General features: G+C 46.1%; 1 protein-coding gene across 12 annotated transcripts in view; it reads right to left on the reverse strand.

Moving 5' to 3' along the window:
• The window catches only part of MBNL3 (muscleblind like splicing regulator 3), a 94,526-nt gene that overhangs the window by 45,046 nt on the left and 22,150 nt on the right, over window positions 1-27,330 (reverse strand). For 9 of the 12 annotated variants that reach the window (XR_006016268.1, XR_006016267.1, XR_006016269.1 and 6 more), the window contains exon 2: window positions 14,559-15,563. The exons of 2 other annotated variants lie outside the window; for them this stretch is intronic. Coding sequence is in view for 7 of the 10 variants with exons in the window: in XM_042029129.1 (XP_041885063.1) it covers window positions 14,559-14,732 (174 nt within the window). In the remaining 3 variants the exon portion in view is untranslated. Of the gene's footprint in view, window positions 1-14,558; window positions 15,564-25,049; window positions 25,069-27,330 lie in introns of those variants that run through there. One more of the 12 variants, XM_042029131.1, reaches the window with a different exon arrangement.

Raw genomic sequence — 27,330 nt, forward strand, 5'->3', positions numbered from 1 at the left:
CACGGGGTGATGCAGTAGCACCCTGAGCAGGGAAGGATGTGGCTGGGCTCTGCCAGTCCGGCTTTCCACACTTCAGGTGGGAACACCAAGGTGTGTCAGAACATGACACAACAGTCCCTCTGTGCAATAGCTTAAACCAACAAAGGAGGTGACTTCAGGGCAACAGCAGATGCAGCAATACAGGAGGGTGATGGCCTCAGTTGCCAACACAGGATTTGCTCCCCGACATCTGTCAGAGCCAGGGGTTTGATGTTCCAAGGCACAGGACACCTTTCTGCTCTTGGCTAGGATTTGCCCCACAGCAGACAGCAAAGCCAGCTTGCCTTGCTCCTCACCCTGATGGCCCACTGACGTCCCCAACTACTTTTCCAGGCTACAGTTCAGTTCACCAAAGACCAAGCTTTGCCCTCATGCTCCTCTTTCAGCTACACGTGCCAGGCATATTTGTGCACAGCAGCACACTTCCCCTCTGCTCTAGCTTTGCCGAGAAGCTACCAAGAGACCAGAAATGGGCTGACTGTGTGCCACAAACTCCACACACTCTCACTCATCTTCAATCAAGGACCCCAAAGCTTTCTGGTGCATGCCAGGCCTCACATTTCATGACCACAGTATAATGAACTTGCTGTTGGTCAAAGGATTAAAAGGTGCAGATACAAAAAGTACCTTCAAGAGAGCTCCTGCAGCCTGCTAGGCACAGCAGGCAAGGACCACACATCTCACACAGGCCCTGGCTTCCAAAGAGGACATTCAGACCAAGTGACATCGAATCACAGCCCTCCATCTAGGAGGCAGCAAGGTTTGAAGAGAAAGGAAGAAAGAAAAAAAACAAGCGAAAATAAAAAGAAAGCTTGCCTTGCCCTAGGCAAATATTCCACCTTGGTCAGCTTTTGCAGACTGATCTATTTAAGTGGGTTGTTTATTACAACCAGTAACATATGCACATTTAAGTCATAGAGGGGATTTTTCTCTTAAAACACACCTTCAGAAGTGCTCTTTAAGCAGCACCTGCCACTAGAAAGCAGATATGTGACCAATATTTGCAACCATCTCAAGGTGAAAGGGAGGTTAAAGCAGTGTAAATGTTAGGAGCTGAACCCATGGAGAAGCATAGCAAGCTGTGATGGCAACAACCTTTTGCCATGGAGGTAAACATGATGGGCTCACAATGCCAAAGATAATACACTGACATCTTTAAGGGCAAAAGGAGAATTTGGCAATAACCATTCTGGGATAAAACTGCAATTAGGGAGACATATTTAGGTGCAGTTCACATGCATTAGTCACAAGTGCCACACAGGAAGCCAGCTTCAATGAACACGATGCCCAATTCTGCACCAACATCTGAAAACTTTTTAATATACAATGGATTTATTACAAGAACCTTGGACAGAGCAAAATTTCTACCTCTTCTAATTACAACAGCCCTCACAGATCCTGTTCCCACAGTCTGTTATGCAGGCTCGTGAGGGTCTGCGCAGATTCACACTCCCAACCACACTCAGCCAAAGCAGGTCCATGCTCTTGTCCCTAACTTAGCACACAAGTAACAAACCCTTCCAAGGAATAGTAAGCCAACACAGACACTGCAAACCAGACTGCTCAAGGAGGCTTTCTGTTCACCCTGCATTCAGTGTTGACCCAGATAGCCAAAATTCAGGTCTCTACACTGATGTACAGCCCAAAGACCCCAAAATCTAGCAAGAGTGGTCTGCTTTCTCCACGTGAAGCCAGGAACTGGGATTAACTGATAATGCATTTTGTAGAAACCATTATTTCAGCTGCTGAGAGGTTAATTCCATGTAGCCACTGATGAGATCTGTTCCCTTCAATGTAACAAGAGCTGTAGGACAGGACACTGAAAAGGCTGTATGCCTAGTTAGGTGGATGTATCTACTTACTCCTGCAGGATGCAACTTTTGGCCTGACCTAATTTCTCCTCTGAGCAGCACTGGTATGAAGTGCCAGAACAGCTAAGAAAAGAATGTGTCCTATGTGTGCATGTGTGTCTGTCCCAGCTCACCAATAGGTATGGAACTGATCAGGGCTTTCCTTTCATTTGCTTGGTGTTTTGGAGTTCATGTTCTTAATAACCACTAGAATCGCTTATTTTTGTTTGAGAGCACAAGAGAAAAGCCGGGGGAGGCAGAAGCAACTAAAGCATATCCATGTGGATGTGCTTGCTTATTCAGGCTTGATGCATAAAAGCAAACTGATCAAATTACCATGGGGTTTTTCTGTACTGCTGCTCTGCTTTCTGAACTCCTGCCCTGAGCTGCTTATCCTTGTCCCATTCACCAGCGCAGAGAAGACTGCCTGAGATGCTCAACCTTTTGTAGATGAGGAGGAATGCAAGGGTTACCTTTTGAAGGCTGTTTTCTATTAAAAAGCAATCTTAAACAACATGACTTCCTTAGGCAGCAGACACCTGACCTCAAGTATTTTGCTTTTGCTACTGACAAGAGACACCTTCAGATGCAGCACAATTCCCTTCGTAATAGGGCAGCAAGAAAAAGACCTTTCACTGCCCTCACCAGGCACAGTCAGGATGAGTCAGCTGGAATGCAAATGTTCATTTGCTTTTAGGTGAGATGGGCCCATATAGATGGGGGCAGGAGGGATTGGAGGATTTTTTCTGCAAGGAAGAGTGACCTTTCTTGAGGACATCTGCAGTCTCTCCACCACGTGAGAGGAGTAGCTGCAAAGAAGCTCCAGGGTCATTAGCAAGTCTGGAATGCAGCAGGACCAGTGCCCACATAAGCAAACACTCCAGCACTCACTGGAAAAACGCTCTGTTTTAAACCAAGATAGATGGACTTCTGATAGGACTCCAGCAAAAATCCCTGCACAAACTTTTCTTCAAGTGCCTCTGATACAGGCCAAGAAGGACAAAGTAAGAAAAGTGCTAACACTTTTCCCCTGATTTGGCTAAGCACTGAAAGGATGCTTAAACTCATTCTCCAAGAATTAGCACAATCGAAACAGAAAAAAAACCCCAGTTTTCAGTAGTGTTTTTGTCCTACCTAATGTGAGCTCTATTCCAAGTAAAGACTTCTAAAGATTTTATATTACTGGGAACTCTTCAAAAACCCATGCAGAGAAACACAAAACAATGAAAATCCTCTTAATTCAATCTGTGCTTTATCGCACAAGGCCGCAGCAGGGGATTTCTAGCTGTGGGAATACAAATACTCACCAATGCTACAGCTCAGGGTGCTGCTCCAATTACTACCCAAACACAAAATGAGACAGTCCCAGCCTGAAGAGTTTTCAGTCTAAATACACCAGACTTGGTGGAAAAACCCCAGGCAGCTAGGGAAGCCTCAGCAACACCCAGACTTGCATTCCAGTTGCTCTGTGCTGGGCTGCTGCAGCTGTGATGCCCTTGATGCCTCCTGAGCTTCTCCCTCCCGGCAGCCTGCTGGTCCAACCTCTGCATTGCCAGCTAAAAGTGATCCTGCCCTGTGGGAGACGCGATTTCCTACACTGCCCATTTGTCTCTCAGCCCCCAAAGGACTCCCCCCACCCCCAACTCGCCGAAGGATGGTGCAGAGCAGTTTGAGTGGGCTCTGGTGACAAGCATGACCAGGGCTGTGCGAGGTAATCCACACCCTGCTGTGACGTGCCAGCCAGCAGATGCTGATAGAACTGGCAGTGATAGGTAGCCAGGGTCCCTGCCACATCCCCGACCTTCCCAGTCCTATGGGAAAGTGGCTTGGGGAGCTGCACTGCTCCTCCCCAGAGTCACCCCCACCTCCTTCCCTCGAGGTCATCCCTTGCAGCTCGGAGAAGGTTTCAGACATCCCTGTCTTGCTTTTATCAACCCTCATGGCTTTCCAGCTCCAAGCACCAGAGTCACTCAGCCTGCCTGCCTTGCTCCGGCTCCTACCCTGCCGCACATCATCGAGGTTTTACAGGCAACAGGACGGACACAGCAGGGAGTCAAAATCTTCAGGGGAGGTAACCGTGATTACCTCTTCATCTACAAGGGCACCAGATGCACTGAGAAATAACAATGACTGCTGAAGAAATAGGAGAGGAGAGCAAGAGACTTCCTGGGCTGCCTTGTACAGTCCCTGCAGACACCACAACAGGGACAAAGAGGACAGGGGAGCTGCAGGAGGGCTTGGAGACAAATAGGCCCAGAGGGGAGGAGGAAATGGAGCAGAAAGAAGAAACAGGGCATTAGAATAAGGCTGCAAGTCTTGCACCATTGGAGCAAGATTTGGAGGGTTTCTGCATTAGCAGGAGCATCTTTTAACACCTTCCCCTACAATGTTTAGGAAGGAGCAACATTCCCTCCAAAGAAAACTCTCTGTCTTGAAAGTTTGCTGGTTTATGAAACAAGATTCCCTCACAGTGAGGAAAGAGCTGTCCTTCCTACAGCTGACCTAAAACACCATCATCTCTGCCATGGCAAAGCCCTCCTTAAAGGTTAATCTATATATGTCTGGCTTTCAACTTCCCACCACTCTGAGCACTAAAGTGCTACTGCATGGGCTGAAATGTCCAACCCCATGAGGCTCTTGCTTTCTCCTGGCAAACTCATCCTGGGTTTGCTATCTGCAGCATCACGTGGAAGGGACTTTGGGAGCAGAGCCCAAGCAGTGCATGCAGCACAACACTGCACGAACCAACCATTTGGGATCAAGCAGCCTTGAAATGGCCACAAGCCTTACCCATGCTCTGATCCTTCAGAAATGGACAGCAGGAGGAAGAAACATAGATCAGTGGGATCGGCCAACACCATTGGGATTACATGCTGACGTTTTGTATTCAAACTCTGCTCGGTTGAAGCAGGGCTCTTTAAGGACCTAATCTCCGTGTGACTGTTCCCAGCACCAGCCGTGCCCCTGCGGATAACAGGGACTTAGGGAAGCACTGTCATGATGGCTGCGCTCTCAGGCACGCTGGCTGCAACTCCACCGTGTTGGTGCTGCCCTGGCCACCTCTGCATCCCCAGATACTCCCAAATGCCCCTCTGTTTAAGAGCTGTCTCCTCTCACTATTCACCCAGAGCTGATCACAGCACCTCAGAGTTGATAAGGCAAAGAAGAAGTAATGAGACAGAGTTAAAGCACCATGTTTCAAGCTACTGGCCTAAATCCCCATCAGAACCTGGTGTGGGTACTGCTGGGCAGAGATGTGGACACCATTCATGCAACTCAGCTGGATTCCAACAATCTGTAGTAGTTGCTTTGGATTTTTTTCTGACACCAGTGTAGGAGAACAGCTAAAAGTTAGTGCTGTGTTAATGCAGAGCATGGTCAGAAGCAAGACAGAATTCGGAGACCACTCACCAGGGCAATGAACTGTGATACCATACCCATTCTGGAGTACCAGCTAAACTGCTGCTGGTTCCCATTCCCAGGACTGTTAATTTAAGCAGAATTTGCCTCTCTTGTTAATGGTGCTCTGTGCACCTACCTCAGCAAGGGGTGGGGGCCAGCAGCACCCACACAGCAGTTATGCTGGACTGGGTGGTGGGTCTTTCTCTCTACTAAGCAGACAGATTAATACACAAAGTAGCTTGTTTTAAACATTCACATTCCACTACTGTAAGAGGAAAACTCCTTCCCAGAGCACAGGCTGCCACCTTCCAAACAAAGTCAGACACTGACCTCCTCCCCCACCGCCAATGACCTTATTAGCACTGATCATGGTTCTAATAATATCCTGCATTGTAAGTGGGCCATCTGCCGTAACATTTCATTACAAACGTGGGTTATTGCTCGATTTGACTATGCTCATGTCCCAGCAAGCCAATTGTGCCCTCTCAGGAATATGATTCTTCCTTACAGCTTTAAGCTAAATGTTGCAGAAAGGCACCTCCAGGTCTCAGCTTTCCAGCTTGGAGCTTAAGTATGCAGAGAACAGCACTGAGCCATTCCCAAGTGCTGGCTTCAGATAGAGGAAGTAAAAACACAGTTAGTGGTTAATAATCCTCACTCCAGCATCCAGCTCCTCTGACAGTGTGGACACCGAGTAACCATGTCACTGAAATCCTAAACCAAGGCCAAACACTAACCAGAGGTTCAGAGAGCCAGATGTAAAGCCTAGGGCTTCCAAGAGATCAGCATTACTTTTGTGCCATGTACTTTCTACTGTGTGGACAGCGGAAAGATTTTACTATCCTAATGCATTAGCTATGATTTAGCTGAATATTTTCATTGCCATTACAGAAGAGGGGGCTTTCCTAACAGGCAGGTAAGCTTACAGAACTAAGCACGTTTGATAGATACTCCTTTGGAAGGAGCCAGGGTTTGAAACGCTTACTCAGTTAGGACACCTGTCTAAAACACCTAGAGTCCTGCTACTACAGCAGCTCAGCTACACTCAGCCTTAAAATACTTTTTATTTTTTTTTACTGCTCCTGTGGGGTCAAAAAGTGCAATTAGGCACAGAGACTGACATTACAACACTTTGAAGCAGTCTGCATCATCACAAGGCTCTAAAAGCTGGTTTTCCAAATCCTTGGCCTTTCCTCTAATCAAAAGACTGTCACCAGACATGGCATGAGGACTATATGGGGGTGAGGAAGGGGGTCAGTGCCTGGATCCCTACTGTTTTATGAATAGCAATAAAACAGTATTAATAAGCCAGAAGTAAAACTGCGCCTGTATGGGCAACATTCACCCAAGGTCTTCAAAGCATTTATTTTAATACCAGCAAAACAATATTTATAGGGGCAGATTTTCAAAGAGCTCAGCTCCTCACTTGGAAATCTAACCACTTATTGAAATGCTCTGTGGGAGATGTCAGACGATGGGCTCTCCAAAAAGCCTGGCACATCTTGTTTATATTTGTTTTAAAGCTTTCAAACAGCTCAATTACATAAAAGCATGTTACTGCACCCTCCTTCAGAAGGGTGAACCAAGTGACAGAAAGCTATTGTCAGCTAAGGGATTACATCAAACTGATGCTATGCCACTGAAGAAATCCACCAACTCCACACACTCATTCAGTCACTCCCCTTGAAGGCATCTTTCACCACCTTCCCCCCAGCTTGTTTTGCAGGCCTAATGCAATCAGGAGCATGAGAAGTCCCTAGGTAGCTTCACCAGCACTGCAGCAAGACAGGACATCACAGTGACGTCTTTGCCAGACTCTGTCCAGGCACAGAGACATGTAGGTTTGGTGTTTCTATTTCAATCCCAGTGTTAGCTACTGCTACACATCAGGGCTGGAAGATGTAATGCTTGAACTTCTTCCCTAGAAGAATTTGTCAGTGCCACATTTTGCAACATGGCATCGTGTGAGGTGCCAGAGCTCACAGTACGCACACACCCATCCTTTGTGCTCCCTTGGCCAATTCTGACTCACAGCAAGCAGGGGTAAACGCAATCGGAGACACTTGCTATCTGGGCGCAGCACCTCATCTCCCTCCTCCCTGTGCAGAGGAAGACCCTGGGGCTCACAGAGTATCCCCCTGCTGTTGTGCTAGGTCACAGGTATGGAGCTTGTGCTTGCAGATCCCAGCTGCAAACTCAAGATGTGCGTGCAAAGAAACTCCCAAAAGCCAAAGGTGGCAGAGGAAATTATCACTGGGCAGCTCTCCCCCTTTAGAGACTGGCTGAGAAGACCACTTCCCAGGCTCAAAACCTGGTGCAACAGCTCACTCCAGCACAAGGAGCTCTCTGCTGCCCGCAAGAACTCTACAGAGCACTTAAAATCAGGCTTAAGTATTTTACAGAACCGGAATCTTGGTCTGGAGGGCTTTGCCCTTAAAATGGGAAAGCAAGCTTCAGAAGCAGGAGGTGCCATACCACGACCAGTGGAACATTGCAATATGCCCATAAAAGGTTTCAAAATGTATCTGCTTAAGTACACACAGAAGCTCAGAAGGGTTTAGAGTCACATCCCAAAAGAATTTATCTCCTGCATTTTCAGGCAAGTGTGAGCAGCAGTCAGCACTTTACCATCATCTTCCCAACCAGAAGCCCAAGGTTACTCTTGGCTAATATTAATAATGTAAATGCTGCTGGCTTTACCCTTTGAGGTGGGTGGTTTGCTCACACCACAGGGAGAAGAAGGAAGCAACATGAGCTGCAGAGGAGCAGAGGCCCTGCATTGCCAGGGCTGGCTGGTGAGGAAAGGAGAGGCAAGGCTGGCAGCAAAACCCCACTGCTGAATGTGTTTGGCCCACCTCCCTGAAGAGGCTGGCCTCCAAAATGTGGTCTCAGGACCAGTTTGTGGGCACAGCTCTGCTTTCCAGCATGTACAAGGGGAAAAGCACACAAATCTGAGGCCCAAGGAAAAGCTTAAATAAATTAATCAGATGCAAGAAGACAGACAAGGATGGTGTTCTGTGCTTGCTCCTTGCACTGGGAGTGCCTCCCAATGTGCCAACCTATGCCTACACCTCTGCCAGCCTCTTGAACCTGTCCCAGAGACACCACACATGAGACTGGCACTCACACACAGGCAACAGCAAAGGGATCTGCTGCTCCTGTGTGGGCAAGCCCTCAGGAGAAACGTAGGGTCTATTTGCACAGCAAATACCCAGTCACCAAATATGCACCCTCAGCAGGAGTACAAGCAATGAGCTAAGAAGAGAGCATCCTTCCAGGGTGGCACCAGAACTAGACTGTGCACCAGGAAATCTACAGACATCTCACCTTTCTTGCAATGTTACCACGGACAACACCAAGTTTCACAAAGCGCAAGTCTTTGTAAATGTAAAGGCCCAGGTAGTGTTCCCTGCTGAGGCTGCTCAGCTACAGAAAGACCCAGTAGAGATAAGGACAAGGCCAACCTCTTTGCCCTCCATAACACACCTCAAAGATCACCTGCTTGCTTTAGAGCACAGACAAGAATTCCTGTCAAGGACTCTTGCACTACATCTTTGCAAATGGCTGGCAATGAACAAGACCTTCCTGAATCTCCCTCCCTGTCTACTGGTGTCCTTGCAGCACAGTCACCAGGTAACACCAGCCTGTTTCCAATTACACACATTCATCACCCAGCAGCTCTGCAGAGAGCCACGACCAAGGGAATTCTAGCTGCTGGACTTTGTATTCATTGCCTGAAGCGCTCTGTCCTCCTGCTAACCCTGCCACAGCGGCAGCAACCTGCAACAGAGAAGCAAGGGGACAGCTCAGAGCAGCAATCTTTTAAACCACAACTGCAAAGCCCACCAGTGCTCATCTGTCACGGTTCAGCTGTCAAAAAGTCACAGATAAATGAAGTGAGACTACTGGGCCATCAGAGAAACCATTGGATAACACTAAACAAATCAAACAGGCTGTGCACAGACCTCTGTTGCACAGAAAGATCAGCTAGACAGATTAAAGAAACAAGGTGTATCCTTTCCCTGGAAAGCTGAACATGACTAGAGAGGGTCACACATGACCTTCAAGTAACCAGCCTTGACCCCACAGAGAGCATCTGCAGTTCAGACACCGGGGCAGGCCTAGGAGATGCTCAGCCACATGCAGTGCCAGGTAAGCTTCTCCATCAGTGCTCTCCATCCCACAGATGTGCCAAAAACTTCTGAAGACACTACAGAGAGTATAGACAGCATGTGTGCCAATTAAATTAAGCTGTGAAAACATGAAGCTTGTTGTAATCTATAGACAAGAAGGGACCAGGCCTAAATTATTTTTCCCCCACAAGCTCTCTATTCTCCTTGAAATACCAATTTATTTCAGAGAGAAATACAAAGAGAAATACAGAAATTAACAGAGAAGACAGAGAAATACAGTATTAACAGTTTTTATAAATAAAATTGAGTCTAAATACATTTTTCCCCACTTTAAGATGTTTGATTTGGTAGTTCTAAAAAGCACTTATAACATGCCATAAGACACACAAGCATCCAGAGTGGACAGAATTCTGCTGTAAATCTACTGTTGCCACACAGGTAAGTGACTTAATGACCAAGGAAAAGTGGATGTTTGTTACACAGGTGACTTGGCTCAACACTCTTCATGTGGAATATTTCCATCTCCATTACACTGAGCTGAGACATGCAGTCAGAATGTCTCCAAAAATATCACTATGGCTTTGTTTGCTTTCTTCTTCCTCTCTAAAAGTGTAACCATATGCTAAGTTTAGTGGGTGTTTTCAGTTGTTTCCTAGTTTGGCGTTTATTTAAATTTTTAAAAAATAGATTTGATTGCCAACCAGTAACAGAAATAATTCTAGTCAAGTCAGCATAAACCAGGTACAAATTAGCATGAAAACTGTGAGGAATGGCCTCAGGGACATCAGTTTCAAGATCATACAGTACATCTATTGCCCAAGCAGTGTGAACTTTTTAGATTGCCATGGGGCTTTGAATATTATTACCAAAGAATAACACTTCTTTCAGAAAATAGGCAATTTAGACAAAACTACTTGTAACTCCTTTTTATGCCTGTTCACAGAAAATTTTCACCTTTTTTTAATAGAGTACTGCTTTGAAACGTGATAGTTTAACAACATTTTTTACATTAGACCTCCCAGAGTCAAAATTCATATTACTGAAATTTTTCACCCCACTATTTTCCATCTCAAAATGCTCTTTGAAGCTTCAATTCGCATTAACATTCATAAAGAAAATTTTAAAACACTTAAACAGCAAAAAAACCCAGCCCACACCTCACAAAGCTGCGTTCATAAATTTTTTTTAAATCACAAATCCTCAGTGCAGATACCCAAACTGTGAGCAGTATAAATCAAAGCCTCTGTGAACACCTGATGTACATTACCTACATATTTTTATATAATATGTCACCATCTCCTAATGCCTCATCTCTCAGCTCTCTGCTCCAGTAGTGACGAAAGATGATGCTTTTTTTCCTTCCTCACAACATCAGAAACTGAAAACACAACCAATGACTTGCTGGCCAGGAACTAAGAGTCGGACAAGCTCATATCCTGCCCTCCGGATCCAGCCTGAATAGGAAAGTTAATGACTTGATGAACAGCCCACCAAAGTGCCAAAACAAACCTCTGTCGGAATTGCCATGAGCCAGCAAACCATGTTCTGATCCTTACAAAACGCACTGGCTCTGCATGGGACAGTGCACACTGAGCCTGGGAGAGAAGCAATGAACAAACCCTAAGGCCACACGAGTTTACAGGGATGATATGATATCCCTCTCCTTTGCTCAGAATGTCTCTGAGGTGCCACAGGACCTGCCTAGGAGGTACCAGAGAGCACCGGCCACTGACCAGCAGCTGTTATGGCCACTTCTGGAAGCAGGGTGGCCCAGCACAGCTGGCTCTTGTGCCTCTGGATTGCCCTGCAATCAAGCAGTGCAGCCTTTCCTGCCATTCAAGCAAATTAATTCAGAGAACACTGCTTCCAGAATAATAAGGAGGAATGCACAAGTAGAGTGAGAGCTCTCTTGGCATCGGATTCAAATTGCAGCTTCTTGCAAGGAACTATTTTTAAGTTTTATATCAATCTGCTTAAGAAAGGTTCCTTCTACTGCCTACAAATGTGCAAACTACCCATTCGAAGAAACACAGCTCAGGACAGCAAGATCCTGCACTTTCAACCTAATCAAGACCAGATATTTCACAACCAAAGCATTGCACAATACGCAATGTCCCTGCAGAGCTTTTTCTGGTGAACACCACCTGAGCATCAGTGAGGGCCCCTATTAGCTTCAAGGAGTCCTGTGTGTTCTTCACAAGATTACAGGTAGCACACAGTCACCCATGAAACAACCGACACTGAGGCAGTCTGACTGCTTCTGGAAGTGTTACTGCTTTTTCCACCGAAACAGGTGTAGAACTGCTATAGGAGATTGAGGGGAAAAAAGGGAAAAAGGGGGATGCAGTAAGCGTATGGATGCTGCACATGACCTGACCAGTGAGGTGAAACTATTGTTTGCTAGGTTATCAGAAGTTCCTGTATGAAGGCATTGTTCAAGCTTAAGAGGTCTCTGAGAAAAAAAAAAAAACAAGCAACATCAGCACACAATGGATGCAGATAAGCAACGTCTGAACAAAGCCCTGGGCAGCTGCAAAACAACGAGAAAACTTATTAGCCGCAAGCATCCTATATCCTGCCGCCAACAAAGCAACACAGATGTTCTGCTAATGCAGGGCGTGAAAAGACAAGGGAGCACTAAGCAGCTATTGAGCGCTCAGAAGGAGAGGGTCAGTGTTCCACAGTTGTTGGGTACAAAGACGTCCACAGGATGGGCATGAAAAGCCTCTTAACAGGTCTGAGAATGCAATATCTCTCTGGTCACCGGTGAGGGTGGCTACCCTTACAGCCATGAGCCCCTAAGACCACTGCAAACAAGGCTTTGCAAGTTCAGCTCTGGCCAGGAACAGAATGACCACTGTTTGAGGGTTTAGTCCCCAGGGGGTTATCGCCATTGGGAAATGCACGGCGTTAGACAAACACACACACACACACACACACAGGCTGCAGCGTTGGGGACCACAGCCCTCCATGGCATAGGGAAACAGGGTTCTGTCCACTGAGAGCTGCTGAATCCACGGGTCTGAAGAAAGTGCTCCAAGACCCACTTTCTTGTCTGCAAAGAGGGGTGTAGAAACAGCCCCATCACCAACCCTTGGCCAAGTGCTCTCCTCAAGTACTTCCCAAAGACAGAGTTGTCAGCCCTCCATGAGGCTACCCTAAGTCCAAAAAACCTCTTCCCTGGAAAATTCAGACCACTTAACCAGCACATACTGGGCATCTGCTACTGTGTCAACAGGAAACTGCAACAAGGACATTATTTAACAGCCAGTTACACCGGAAACACCCCGAGCTGTACAAGATCACACCCTACTCCTTCCACTGTTTTTTGTTTGTTTGTTTGTTTTCTTAACATGGTGTTCCCACCCCATCCCCACTGCTGAAGTGGGAAAAGGGGTTGCTCATACCAGTGGGTGGGATTTGAACCCCAGCTGCCCATGGACTTGGTCCTGCACGTCCTCCCAGCCCCAGTTGTGCAGAGAGGGGCTGGCATAGAGAGCCTGGTTCTGCTGCAGGAACTGCACTGCCAACAACACACGTGGGGAAGTGTCACACACCAGGTGACAGCACAGCTCAGAGCCCAGCCAAGCTGGGTGGCTGCACAGAGACACCTCCCCAAGATGCTGCAAACACCAGCAAGGGGCACAAAACTACCCTCCGTAACATGACAGCCCTCCTTTCCATTCACAAACAAACACTATAAAATACGAACATATTAATCTCCTCATTAAAAGTATCTGCATTGCCACTTGCTACAATTCAGAAGTTTCAAGAGCATAAAAAACAAGGGTTTTTTTCCCCTTCTATAAAAAAATTGTTTGTCTCTCACTGAGAGCAAACCAGCAATGTAAATGAACATTTGAAAGTCACCGTAAAACTAAGAGAGTCATTGCATATAATCAGATTAAAAAGAGAAAACCTAACGCAAACAGAAAACTTGAGCTTCTTGGAAAAAGAGAACAGAAGTGAAAACTTGAAGAAGCCACTAACAGGAACAAAATGGGAAATCCAGTCTTAGTCCAGATCCAGTCCTGGTCTGAATCTCTGCATATATAATTCTACCAGTTCTGTAACTCATTATGCTCATAAAAATAAATCCAAATCTTTTCAAGTAACAGTTGAAGTTCAAGAGAAAACTTCTAAGATTATAAAATTTTCCAGACTCTTTCTACAAATTTTAACAGGTTAATTACTCTGGTCAAAACATTAAACACAATCTCAAAAATTCTCATTTGCTACCAGTTGCCCATATGGTCTCAGTAAAAATACTTTTGAGAAGCCATACATTTGGGTAAAAGAAAAAAAAAGTGGATGTTCCTTTCCCAAGAACCATGGTGAAGGGAGGCCAGAAAGAGATACCAACATCCCCCTCCTGTAAGCATGCCCCACTCCTCACCGTGACTCACAGCCCAGGTCTTTGGTATTTTTGAAAGAAACCCCTGGAGCTCCAGCAGGGACAAGCATCCAAGAGCCATTAACTGCCTCCAAAATCGACTCTGCAAGGATTAGCACCAACCACAGGGCTCAGCCATTGCTCCAACAGGCCTGGCAGAGCCATCGAGTTTGTGTGTTCCTCACAGAAAGCATTTTCCCAATGGCCATTTCTGGAAAAGTTGTTCTCCAATTATTTTGGCTGGTCCTCATCTACAGGACAGTGTTAGAGTGGCTTTTGCAACTCTGTCTTCAGGAAATACATGTAAAGCTGATTCATTATCTTAAAATGCTGCTTTCATTTCTGCTCATTAAAAGCACATTTCAGATCCCTGCACCAAATGCACAGCTGATGTGATCTGGACACTCAAACACTGGGTTTCAGTTCTCTCTACTCTTCTTATTTCATTTGCTGCCCACAACCCGTGTTCTCTATTTCAGGGACAGCTATATCAGACCTGAGCTACCACTGAAAAATGCCCTGGGTAAAATCCTCTCTCCCTGCAATGCCTGGCACTCCAGGCAAATCGCACCCAATGTCACTCAGCCTAGATTTCAGGAGCTGCATCCCACACCAGCAGCATCCTCCCTGCACAGAGCAATAAACAGCTGTTCTGCACATCCCACACCCCTGCAAACCGAGCCACTAGGAAGGGAAGGAAAAGCAAGGAAGCTTAGGTAATGCATGTGTTACAGTCCTCACCTTTAGGGAGTCAAAGCAGGCAATAACTCGACCATTTTCCACATGGCAACTCCGTGATGGATGGGCGAACTTGCACTCTGCATCAGACCGAGAACAAGTCCCTCTCTGAAACTCTCGACACACTTCTAACGTCAGCCATTTTGTATCACGAACCAGGGAAACGTTTACAGCCATATTAAAAAACAAAAATTAAAATGCAAGCAATCGCACCCTTCCTCAGGGTAATATTTACTGCTGATCTTCTTTTTTCTTCTTTTTTTTTTTAAAAAAAGGGTAAAAAAGTGAATTCAAGTTAAACGTGAAGAAATAACTAACTTGTTGCTTTGGTAGAACTCCTATTCATCAGCACTTAGGTTTTCATTTAAGTCAAATCGTGTTTCTTTAAACAAGAATTAAACATAAAGCCAATCATAAAATAGAAATCTTATCAGAACAACTGAAAATCAAATTAGAGGCCAGCTCCTAAAAGTGCAATTGTAGAAGTTAAAATACAAGTGTTATATTTTGTGCCACTGCCAAAGTTACTTGCAAATAACTGGCAGATTTTCAAAAGAATTCTGTGCTCTCCAGTTAATGGTTTCAATGATTCTTGCAAAAAGCATATGCTGCTGGCAGCACTTCAGTTTGTGGAACGGTCTCGGTCCTTGGGGAGAAAACTTCGGGCTTGGTGTTTTTTTCCTTCTATTTCTTGCTTCTAAAAATTATGGTTCATGAGCATCAAAACAGGCAAAAGGATACCTGATGTTTTTTCTCCTCTTTCTTTTCTTTTAAATATTTGCTACATAGTCAGGGGAAGGAAAAAAATAAAATGGCTGAGCAAACTGCGTGTAAATGGGGAGCAAAAAAAAAAAAAAAAAAAAAAGGGCAAGGCTGGAGGAGCCGCCGTCAGGGCACGGACCGCAAGCAACGCCGAATTAAACAGAGAGGGGCGCGAGGGGCAGAGAGAGGCAGCCCTAGACAGAAATCCAAGCAGCGGTGGCTTCAGGAAAGGCACTTTTCAGCAACCTGCAGGAAAAAGAGAAATAGAATCAGCCAGGAGCCTGCGGCCCCGCTCGGGCGGGCGCGGGGCGGCGCCGGCGGCCATTGCGGGCACGGGGGCACTGCCCGCGCCGCGCTGCGCATGGGAGGCGGCGCCGGCCAATGGCGCTTGCCGTTACAGCAGCACCCGCGGGCAGCCGACCAATACAAGACACCGTTTCATACTGCCCCGGTGGGTGCCCGCCGCACGCCGCAGCCCCGGGACCCTCCGGGAGCCTGCGGGACCCCCGGGCCCCGCCCGGACAGGCCGAGAGAGGAGAGGACAGCCCAACCTCCGGGACAGCGGCGGGGGCTGCACCCCCCAGGCCCTTCCAGACTACGGGGGAATATTTTGCTCTTCAGTTGGTTTTTTTTTGTTTGGTTGTTTTTTTTTTAAATTCACATTAACTAACCCACCCCCTCTTCAGGGGTAGGAAGCGTTCAGGCAGGAAGGTGGCTTTCATATATACAAGGCTACAACTCAGCCCTACACCCCTCCGCACTTCAAGGTGTTCCATTAAACCCTTCTCCAGCGCAGGGCTGCTCCTGCGATGGCACATGAAGACAAACGACTGGTTCACAGCCACTCCTCTATGGATTCAGAGCCTACAACACTAAGAGCAAATCTGCCAGGGAAACCTAAGCCGCACACACACGGAAAAAATTAACTCATTGCTCACAGCTGTAATTTTCCACCAGACCAAAGGAAACTCGAATTACTCTGACTCCAGCAACTCGTGTTATACAACAAACAACTTTCAATGCATTCCAGTTGAAGGCTTCCTTGGCATCCACTAAAACGTTCAACTGTCCCTAGTCGTCCATTCTAATATTAATTGTACCATTGCCGCCTGATAGGATTGGGCTGTTTCCAAGTTCCCAATCCAGTCCTTTATCTTACTAAAGGATGACCGTCCACTTTTGCAAACATTTGACAGGCGCGGGATGTTGCCTGTGTGACTATTAAGATTTCAAGCTTTTGTAGGAGAAGAGCTTCCAACTACAAAAAAAGGAAGCTTAAATTCCTCTTTTATTATTGGTGTGTTATTGCAATTACACTGATCAGTAACTGAAACCTACTGGAGCTGGAAACAATGGAAACAATGCTACCACGGAAGAAGTGTGGGAAGAGGCTGTCATCAGCAGCAGGGGGTGGGGCACAGAGGCTCTTTGATTCACAGATCGAATTATTTCAATTTAGAGAAAACAACACTCGTTAAACCTATATTGCAAGTATTTTCTAGGCTTAATTAAGATTAAAGTTGATAACAAAACCTGCCCAGATCCCTCCAATCCAGCTTGAAGCATCACCACAAAGCTTGGTCTGACCCACGTTTCTGGAAGGACCTTTGCATTTTTGCACATCAGGTGGAGAACAGAGACTGCAAACATCATATTTGCTAAGCGTGATTTAAACTTCAAAGAGAAGGAAAAGAGGCACATCTAACCATGCTCATTTCTTTTCGGTTTTGTAAAGAAGAGATGCTCTAAATCAATTCCAATTGTGCAAACGGGGCAAATTTATACAGGAATCCCATTCACTGATATGTGGGCTCCCCATTCAAATGAGCTCAGCAAGCAAAAGAAAGGAAAAGATGGGCAGAAAACCTTCTGCAGGAAGCTAAGGACTAGCTGGGTGCAGCTCTCAAAAACGAGCTAGAACAGGTCAGATACGGGTGGGGATTAGAAAGAATGCAATCTCAGAAACTCTTAAGAGCAGACTGAAATACAACCATCTTGTGGCTTAAGTGCCTATTCCACAGCTTCAGACTCCCAAGGGAAGTGAGGGTCTGTTAATGCTGGGATGGAATATAATGGGTCTGACTTAACACACTGTCACACCAAACACCAAGATGTCCAGTGTAGTAACATCTGCCCTTCCACCTCAAGAAATCCCAGTGTAACAAACCAAATGTTGACCTCGCTCTCAAGCCATGCACCTCAGGAGCACACACTGCCCACAGGTACATGGCTGCACTAAACTGCTCAGTCCTCAAAATGAAGGGCATCATGTTAATGAAAGCTAAATCAAATGAATCCTACAAAACATTAAACTACAAATATCAAAACATTCAGACACATGTAACACAGTGGATATTTTTCTTTACAACTCGTGGGGGAGGAAACAAACCCACCAATGCAAACTGCCCCAGCCCCACACCCTGCAGAAGGGCACACTTGTCTGTGCAACATTCAAGAGACACAAGAAATTTTCTGTGCTATGGAAACAACCCACCTCCCTGAAGAAGGATAGAGTCATCTCAGACCCTGGCACTATAGTTCCTGTACCGGAGGGAGACAAATTAATGAATATATTTTTCATACCCCAATTCTGCAGCCTGAGAGGCACCTGGCAGAGCACAGCAGCACACACTGCCCCATCACTTGTTTGCTGGGCACTCAGGAGAGCAGTTAAGCACATGCTTAACTCTGAGCATGCCAAGAGTCTTTCTGGAAAGACAATCTGAAGCATGTACTTAAGTGCTTTGCTGAATCAGGGCCTAAATAAATGAATCTGCTTCACAGGTTTATCAGGACTGGGAGGCCAGCAAGCACAGGCAGCAGTCATTGTGTTTTGGCTTACACGATCGCAGCCCAGAGGAGCATGAGTTAGGCTTTTCTGCAGGTCAACAAATACAGTTTTGTCAGTGTTTGGATTGCTGCAAATCCTTCTCCATGTGGTCATGGAGAAGGCTGGAAACGCATGCACGCAGGGCTGACATCACAGCAAGTGCTGCACACTGCTGCAGCAAGGCTCCCGTGCACAGCCCAAAGACAGCACACCTCAGACAGGAACCCGCCACTGACAATACAGAGCTTCAGCTCTCCAGGTTTCAACTCCTGGCAGGAAACAACTATTCTCACCAGAATGCACCCTTACAATTCTCTTGTTATTACCCTTTTTTGGGGGGGAGGGTGTAGGGCAGCTGGCATTTTATTCCCTTTGTTCTCCCATATATTTCAAATGGGAGGAATTAAAACAAAAAAAACCCATCCATGCCAAAACCAACATACAACCTACAAGGATTAAAAAGTAGCTCCAGCAATCAGGGGCTTCATTAGTGTGCAGGAAATACAACAAAGGGTAGGTGCTGCCTTTTGAACCCTTCCCAGCAAGCCAGATCCGTCTGGCAGGGCTCAGCTCCTCCACTACACATGAGCCAATCTCATTTCAATGGTATCAGCATCAAAGCTGGAGAAAGCAGCAGAGCAAAGAGAAAAGCCTATGGCCTTTATCCCTGTAAAGAAACTACAATATCCCTGAAGCCTCTGCTCCAGGGCCACTTGCTGGGCCAAGCTCTAATTGCTTGAGCTGCAGGAGGATGGGACTTGCTCCAGATGTCAGACCCAGCCTTACAGCTACCGAAGTGCAGAGGAACAAGGGCAGTCTGAGGAGCAAAGGTCACACCAGGGCTTGCTTCTGGCAGGACTAAGATGCCCTGATCACTTGAGGTAACATGAGGACGAGCGTATTCACTTGACACTTGAATTCCTCCTGCTTGCCATGAAACTGATCCCCTTCCGCTGACAGGCCCCATGGACATCAACTTGTAAGGACACTTCCTGACAGCTGAGTTCAGAAATGGTAATTTATGTGACAAGATGGATTCAAGCAGCTTCCAAGTGTAAATGATGCTATTTAAAAGAGATTTCTTTTTCTTTGTGGTTTTTTTTTAAGAAAAAATTACTCAGTAGAAGTACCAAGGTGGGTTCCTTATTTACTGTTTCTCAAGGATTTCTGCGTCATGACTGCTCAGCTGAGAAACAGAAGTGCTGTTGCCCTAACTCACAGTCCAGTGAGTAAGAGCAGCAGCTATTCCTTTCACCTGAAGAGGAATAGGGATACTGCAGACACACTGGAGTTTTCCCAAGATTAAGTTCCAGTCGTGCCCATTCTTTATCATATGCAATGCTGTCCATGCTCCTCTTCCACTCAAACCACCAGAACGTGACTGTAGAACTAAGGAATGGCTCTCCTGAGTCCAAGCTCAGCCCTACACTGCCAGGCTGCAGTGTGCTTTACCCAGTTTTGCAAGTTATGGTAAATGAAAGCTCAGACCCTGGATGGATGGATGGATATCCTGGAGGCACAGCAATAGAGAAACTGTGCTTGCAAAATTAAGACCTCAAATTTTACACCAATTCCACTAAAACTAAATATTGCTATCAATGTTCACTGAGTGTCTAGATACTGTCAGAGCCCAGAAAAGACTTTTGGCTATGGGCTTTCCTCAAAGCACTAAATTTAGCTGGCAGTACAAATGTCAAGCTCACTCATCAGTCCTTGCACTTTTGAGACAATTATGTAACTTAGGTTTTTTTATTGCACCTTAATGAGTACGGAAGAGCTTGGTGTGCCCACCACCGCATCCTTGATAAGGCAGAATAGGGACCTCCTCACCCAAACAGCAGTGAGATGTTTCTGTTATCAAACAATCTTCCAAATAAACACAGTGTTCCCTGGAAACACTGCAAGGCAAAGAGAAATGGGAGCAATGAAAATAGCGCATTGAACTGTTTTGTTCTGAAAGAGAAAGAAAACTCTGTGGAGAATACCACCACCCATCCAAGAGCATTTTCACATTCCTATGGAAAACCAAGTCTGAGAATCTTTCCCAGTCCTTCCTTTCTGTCATAGGTTAGCAAGCATAGTCCCGGAAGGGACGTCCTTACAGTTTCCTCTGGGAACTGACAGAACCTATCAGCTGGCCAGTTTGAATATGGACAATTCTCTAAGCCACTTAAAGTTGTGATCACCTCTGTTATCCACATTTAAGAATAGGCAAACTCCCCCTCCAAGCTCTCTCTCCTTTCTGGTGCTGGGACAGGTGGCTGCAGGGCCCGAGTGGGGGCCAGCGGGCCCGGCCAGGCCCTGCTTGGGCCAGGCCGGGCCGGGCCACGGCCATCCTGGAGCCGATGGGCCCTGTTCCAGCCGTGGAACCCCCCCCACTGCCTTGCTGTGGGCAGCCGGAGCGGCTCGGCTCTCCCCCCTCTCCACTGCGATAAGAAAAATTCAACATTCCAGCTGCAAAGCTGCAAGGCCGAGGTGAGATTAACCCTTTTTATTGCTGTGAAGAGCTGAAAACCTGAGGGAAGAGAGAGAGGAGATGCTTAAAGCTCAAAGTCTGTTGTGAAGCTATGATATATCAGAGTATCCTGTTGTAATTTCATGAAGATATGGGGGGTGGAGTGTTCAACTCGTGAGCAAAAGCACCTGCGCTGAGATAGGCAGATGCTGACGCAGCTGTAATTTCATGAGAAGTTTGGACAGGGAGAGATGGACCAGATGAGGACTTTTGCTCCAAACGGGAAAGGAGAAAACCTCAGTCCCTAGAGATGAACCTGATGAGGACTTTTGCTCCAAATGGGAAACGAGAAAACCTCAGTTCCTAGAGATGCTCCCAGAGATAGTCCTAACAATGAAGATGAGGAAGACCCTTTGCTCCCAGGGAAGGAGAAGGGCCTCTGTTTTTGTTTCTGAACGGCTCAACCTTAAAATTGTACCCCAAAAAACTTCAAGAGTGGACCCTCGAACGCAGTTGCGGGAAAAGCTGCAAGTCGGGGGAAGGGACTCACACGCAGGCAGAGAGACTCCTCTTTCTAAATGGACTGAACAATATTTGGAAGTGGGCGGCTGTCTTGTTGTGATAATGTTTTCATAGCACGAGCAAGAAGAGACTTCTCTTTCTAAATGGACTGAACAAGGTTATTATGGAAGTGATAAACAGACTGAACATCTTAAGGGTTGTCTTTTTACATTGTCAGTGGGAGAAGGGAGGAAGGTGGGGAGAGGAGGAGAGTTCTGAAGGTGGTATAATTTTTTTCTTTCCTCTTTTAGGTCTGTTAATAAACTTCTTTATATTCTTTCAAGTTTGGTGCCTGCTTTGCATTTCTCCTAATTCTTATCTCACAGAAGATAAACAGTAATGAGTATTTTGGACCAAACCACTACACTTTCTCTTCCACTTTCACAGCATGTAGTAAAGAACCCATGAAACTATATCCTTGCTTATCAAAGGAACCAAAAAGTTATAGTCAAAGGCATGGTTTTACTGAAAACCATTCTACTGTTACATTTATTGGCAGTGATGCATGAGTTAAGATAACCCACATTTGTGGGCTGTTTATGGAGTCAGTGAGGAGGGGAAACAAAAAAGTTTAAAAAAATCTTCATCTAGGATCTACCAAGCCAGGAACACAATGACATTAGTTGAGTTGGCTGACATTAGAGAAGTTCACTTTGGGCATCAGAAAAGCCCATGGCAAGTTAGGTGCTGTCACAATTGGATCACAAGGCTTTACTTGGGACTGATTCAAAAATGCTGCTTCACAACAGCAAAAGAAATCACAAAAATAACCCCAAGAAAGGGCAGGTATGGATCCTCCATTGCTAAAACACCAATGACAAAGCTCTTACCCTACCTCACATAAAACCCAGCAGTGTTCAGATTCCCAGAGACACAATTCCTTTGCTGGCGGAACATCGACAGTTTGCACACAGCGGGGCTGCCTCAGACATGGGCTGGCTCCCGCCCCCCACGCTCCCAGGCTGTACACTGGGACTGGAGCCATCTCAGCAATGGCAGCTTCTCCAGGGCTTCTCAGCCCTTGTGCACTTAAATGGGCTCCAGTATCAACTGGACCTGAAGAAGGTAAATTTATTTTCTGTCACCTGCAAGAGGTATTTTTGCTTTCAAATTAGAAAATAATCTTCTATTTCTTGCTCTGGCCCTCATTCTTTAAAACAAACACTTCAGGGACACGGCAGACACTTTGAATATTTCCTTTGTGAACATTCTGTACCTGGACATTTTCTCCCTCAGGGAACAGTTTACTTAGTTTAAGGTAGACCTCTACAGCCAAAAGAAAATAAACCTCCTTTTGTTGTTCTACCAGTTACTCAGAAAAAGAGCAGGTTTCCTGTACTGTGGCCATGCATGAAAAGTTTCTGTTCAAGGTCTAATCACAGATGTTGGGGGCCGTGAATCACCAGGGGTCACACTGCGTGCCATACGTCAACTCAGCTCTGAGTGCCGTCTGTTCAGAACAGGATGGCAGAACCCAGGAATTAATAATAAACCCATGCAAGTAAAACAACCTCCCAATGCTGCTGCAATGGAAAAGCCTCATTTCCAGGACAAACCCGCTACAGAAGCAACAGAGTGGATGTTTGAGCATGCAGGTACCACACAAATCAGTGGTTCCTTCACACACTTCTGTGTTGAAGGAACCACTAACACTTGTCCTTTTTTCCCCACACTCTCATTCTGCTGGCTTAGAGCAACTTTGGAGAGTGGCTGTTACTGGTCGTGACCTCTCTGGATAGAGCAGCACAAGGAACATCCTCCTGCCCCTCAGTGGGGAAGGTTGTACATACTACATCCCATCTCTTCAGAGGCTTGCCAGCCTTGCTAAACTTCTGGATTTATGGCACCCTGGGAGATGGCTGTGGGGGTCTGCAGGGCCAGCAGTGCTGCTGTCCCTGGGAAAATGGATCATGCATCACTGGCCTCTGGGCACTTCCCACTGCTCTTAGCTGCCCTGACACAACCTCAGCATGTCTCTTACATACAGAGTTAGGCAACTGAAAAAACAAGAAGGGAAAAAAAAGGAAAAGATGCAAAATAAAGTAGCATGAGGGAAGGAAGCCCTTCACTGCAGAGAAAAAGAATGTATAAATACAGGGAACTTTATCCTCCCTTGTGTACGTGCAATTCTTGACACTTACACCCTGAAGCAAACAACCACAGGAAAAATTAATACTGAGTTTAAGGAAATATTGAAAAAATCGCTTTGTTTTTGAAATCTACCATTCTTCAATGTGCGCTATGGTGCTCCTATTCCCTCAGCCACCTGAAATCTTCAGTCTGTTTTCCTTCTTCCTGAACCTTCAGCACCTCTTGTCCACCAAAGTTCAGAGAACTCCTTTCCCCTTCATTCCTACAGGATTAGTTCTTCAAAATGTTTCCACAGGCAAACGGCTGGGAGTTATTTCTCACTGTCTGCTGGGGATTTCTAAGCCAAAAATGCACTACAAAAACATGGCAGTTTAAGGAGCATTTTATATTTGTTTGTCTTTGAACAAAGTCACAGAAGCTGCTGTGCTGGACACACGTGCCTTGGCAGAACAAATACCTTTCCATAGGGTGTTCCAGGGCAGCATGCGTTGCAGTGCTGCAAAGGGAACTTACCCCTCTTTCACTGAATAGATTTGTTGTTAGAATAACCACACATGCACATTTCTGTTCTTTTGGGCTTTTGATTTTCTGCCATCAGTTTATTTGGAATCAGTTAGAGGTCAAGACCCCGTTCCTACTCCAGTTCTCTACTAGGACTGATAGTGACCCACTGCCATCCCACCCCTGTGGGATCTGGGGGATGCTCTGCTGATCAGGCAGCCAAGTGGGAGTTTGCTTGACTGAGGCCATCACCAGTAAGAGACACATGGAGAAAGATGCTCCCTTCTATTTTGGGAGGACCTTCCTCCCAAATCCCTTCTGGCCTCCTACATGAGGCAACTTCCCAATGCCGAGGGCCAGGGAGCTGCCTTACAGCAAGGTGGCTGACCCAAAAGGAGCATTTCCTCTGCAGTGCAGAAGCAGCTACTGCACTTGCTGTGAAACAAATCTAAAATCCTCTCCAGTGCCAGCACCTCTTGGGAGGGGTTAGGACCACAATTACACCAGCTGCAAACACAAAAGAAAAGGGGAAAAAAAAAATTGTTGGCAGGGATCTCTGGAGGTCAGCTAATCCAAACCCAGTCTCAAAGCACAGCCAGCTTCAGAGGTGGATGCTTCCATATCCAAGCACAAAGAGAACTGTCTACACAAAGAGAGCTCAATTGAGTCAAACAAATTTACAGAGGAGACAGGAAAGGCCAAGGCTCATTAAGGCTTGTTCCCCACCACGTAATCGTAAGAAATAGGATCAAGCAGATGTATCCCACAATCTATCTGATTATCCTACTCAGTGTTCGATAAACCCCCAAGGTCCTTGCCAATCAGATAAGTGTCCGCATGTGTTTGGGACAGCTGAGGGGAGGGAATGCTTTTACCCAACTGCCCTTCCTGGGATTCCTGTCAGGAATAACCGTACGGGTATCTCCTAAGCTCCAAGCATGATCCTAACCCTCAAGCCAGGCACAAGAAATACAGAAACAGGAGCCCAGCTCAGCCATTCACTGTGCTGCAAGGCAGCCTGGGACTTTCAGGAGGTATCAGATGTGTTCTATACACAGAGGAGACCAGCCCAGGTCCAGTGCTTCATAGGTGCCTTTGCCCAAGCACACACATTTGTGCCTGGAAAATTCCCACTCCAGACTTCTCAATCACAGAGCCTTCTGCTCAAAGAGACAGGTTTTTCTCCAACAAAAAGGCACTTTCGCTGCAAGTCCCATATTATATCTTCTGTAAGCACATACATGTTCCTACACACACACAACAGCTGAAGGCACTCCAGTGTTAACTGCCCTACCTGGTCGCCAGAGGCCTGCAGAAAGAGAAGACAGCATTTGGACTGTAGTTTGAGTTCTTTCTTAGCTGGAAGAATTCAGAGAAAACAAAAAATTTTTCTTTTAACATTCTTTGTACTGAGAGCTTGGATAAGCCATAAGTAACTTGGCAGCAAAGCAGTTTGGTACAAACACAGCACACCAGCACACAATGCAGTCATCACAAAGCCACTGCTCTGGGCCAGACTAATTTTCCCCTTCGCACAAGGCAGGCCTCCAAAGTCTTTATGTTCCTACATTCGAGTCCATCTGAGTTACACAATGTGTTAAAAATGAGGACTCATGCACAATGAGGAAAACACCTATCATTTATGGGCTACATGGAAGGGCATACAGTGCACAAAGGTACTCAAAATACATTTGTCAAACAATGCAGGACTTAGGAAAAGTAAAATCTTGACTTATTTCTCAGCTCAGACCTGTAACAGTATCCTCAGGTTGCAAATCAAATACTCAATGACAGAAAGGCTGGTAACAAAAGCATCCAATGTATTTAGAATATTTTTCTTTCAGAATTAAAATAAAGAAGTTAGAACATGTAGGAAAGCGGGAAAACCAAATATAGTGACAACTGAGAGCATATTTTCCAATTCCGTATGCCAGTGAAAATCCAGAGCAACCTAGTCCCAAACCCCAAAGGCATTATCATTGCACAGGTAGTCATCATTTTGACAGGAAAGATGCTCTAGTCCTGTCAGACTGGGACCCTGGAAACAGGGGCTCAAATGCTGTTGCAGCCACAGGTGCCACAAGTGACAAGTCACTTAATCCCTCTGCAAACTGGGGTTGTTACTTTCCCATCTCTTAGTGATGTCTGGCAGATAAAATGCAGGAACTGCAATCAGGCATTAAGAAACTGCTGCAGTAAAGGCTGCACAAGCACCAGATGAACAGATACATTTCAGACCCCACAGCCATTACAGTATGAAGCAGGATACAGGAGGGAGAGTAGAAGTCATGCACATGCACAGAGATCTGCCCCATTAATCCAGCAGGCTACAACAGGATGAAAGGCACGTCCAACAGTTCCAATCCTGCTTGTGCAGCAGCAACCACCCTCCCAGCAACCAAGGGAGGCACTGCTGTAGTACTTAAGGGGAGCAGCCAAACCAAAAGGCACCTGAAGGTGTAAGGGCTAGTTTTGGCAGCGTACTTTGGCACCAAGCACCACCCACTCAACTCTCTGTCCAGTGCCCCTGTGGGAAACAGGGTTTAGGGGTGCATGCAGAGAGAAGCCAACACAGCTAAGCCCTAAAAAAGGCAAGAGGAAGTCAAAGTTACCCTTGAAGCACTTCCCAAGCCATTCAGAGTTAGTGTGTTGGCATCTCCCACCTTCCATGCACCCCAAAATCTGTTATTCATTACTCTTCATCTCACAGCCAGGTGGACGAAATCAACTTTTCAGGGAGTGAATATCCTCTGTTTTCCCTGAGATGCCCGAGTCATTGACACCAACTGAAATCCTCAGATCTTCAATTATCTCATTACCCTCCTGCATCCGTAACACCACAACGTGTAACTTCTCTCCCCTGTGGAAGTCTTAGTGACCTGAATTATTTTCAATTTCCCCCTTAAGGCCTGTGTGCATGCTTTTCTTCAGAAAGCATCTGAATCAGCATGAAACCTCTGAATCAAAAACAGGAACCCAAGAAGGTGGGCAGATGTACAAATGAACAGTGCCTACCATGTGCCTCATCCTTCCTGCCACCAGTCCGCAGATCCCAGCCACATGCAAACACACAAGCACCCACCCCTGTGCAGTTGGGTGTCTGTCCAAGCTGAATTTTAAAGAAGGCAGCAAAAAACCCCTAAGTAGGGATATATTCTGTTAAACCTTGAGCTCACACTCCGAACACTATCCATTAATGCACTTCTGTCCCCCCACCCAAGAGAAGGAGCTTGGGTGATGGCAGAGGGGATAGACGGCAAGTGAAGTCTTTGTTTTAATTGGCTGCTGTTAAGAACATTAGAAGGATGTTTGAAGGAGAATGATTAAGGACAGAGTGCAGAGGAGGTACTCAGAGGTGTCCAACAAACTGAATTTATGATGTGGCTTAGCAATCCATCACCTGGCTATCATTCCTACGTACATGCACATACATAAGCCTCAAAATATATTTAGCTCAGGGGGTCTGGAAAAAAACAGCTGTTCTTGCAACCCCAGCTAACAGTACTTTGCTCCTTATAATGCTACAGAAGCAATCTTTTTCCAACAAGGGAAGAAGATCAGATATAAAGGATAAA

Source organism: Corvus kubaryi, unplaced genomic scaffold (genome assembly GCF_017639235.1).
Source record: "Corvus kubaryi isolate FWS band 111438036 unplaced genomic scaffold, C.kubaryi_AGA036_p1.0 37322, whole genome shotgun sequence".
Classification (NCBI taxonomy): domain Eukaryota; kingdom Metazoa; phylum Chordata; class Aves; order Passeriformes; family Corvidae; genus Corvus; species Corvus kubaryi.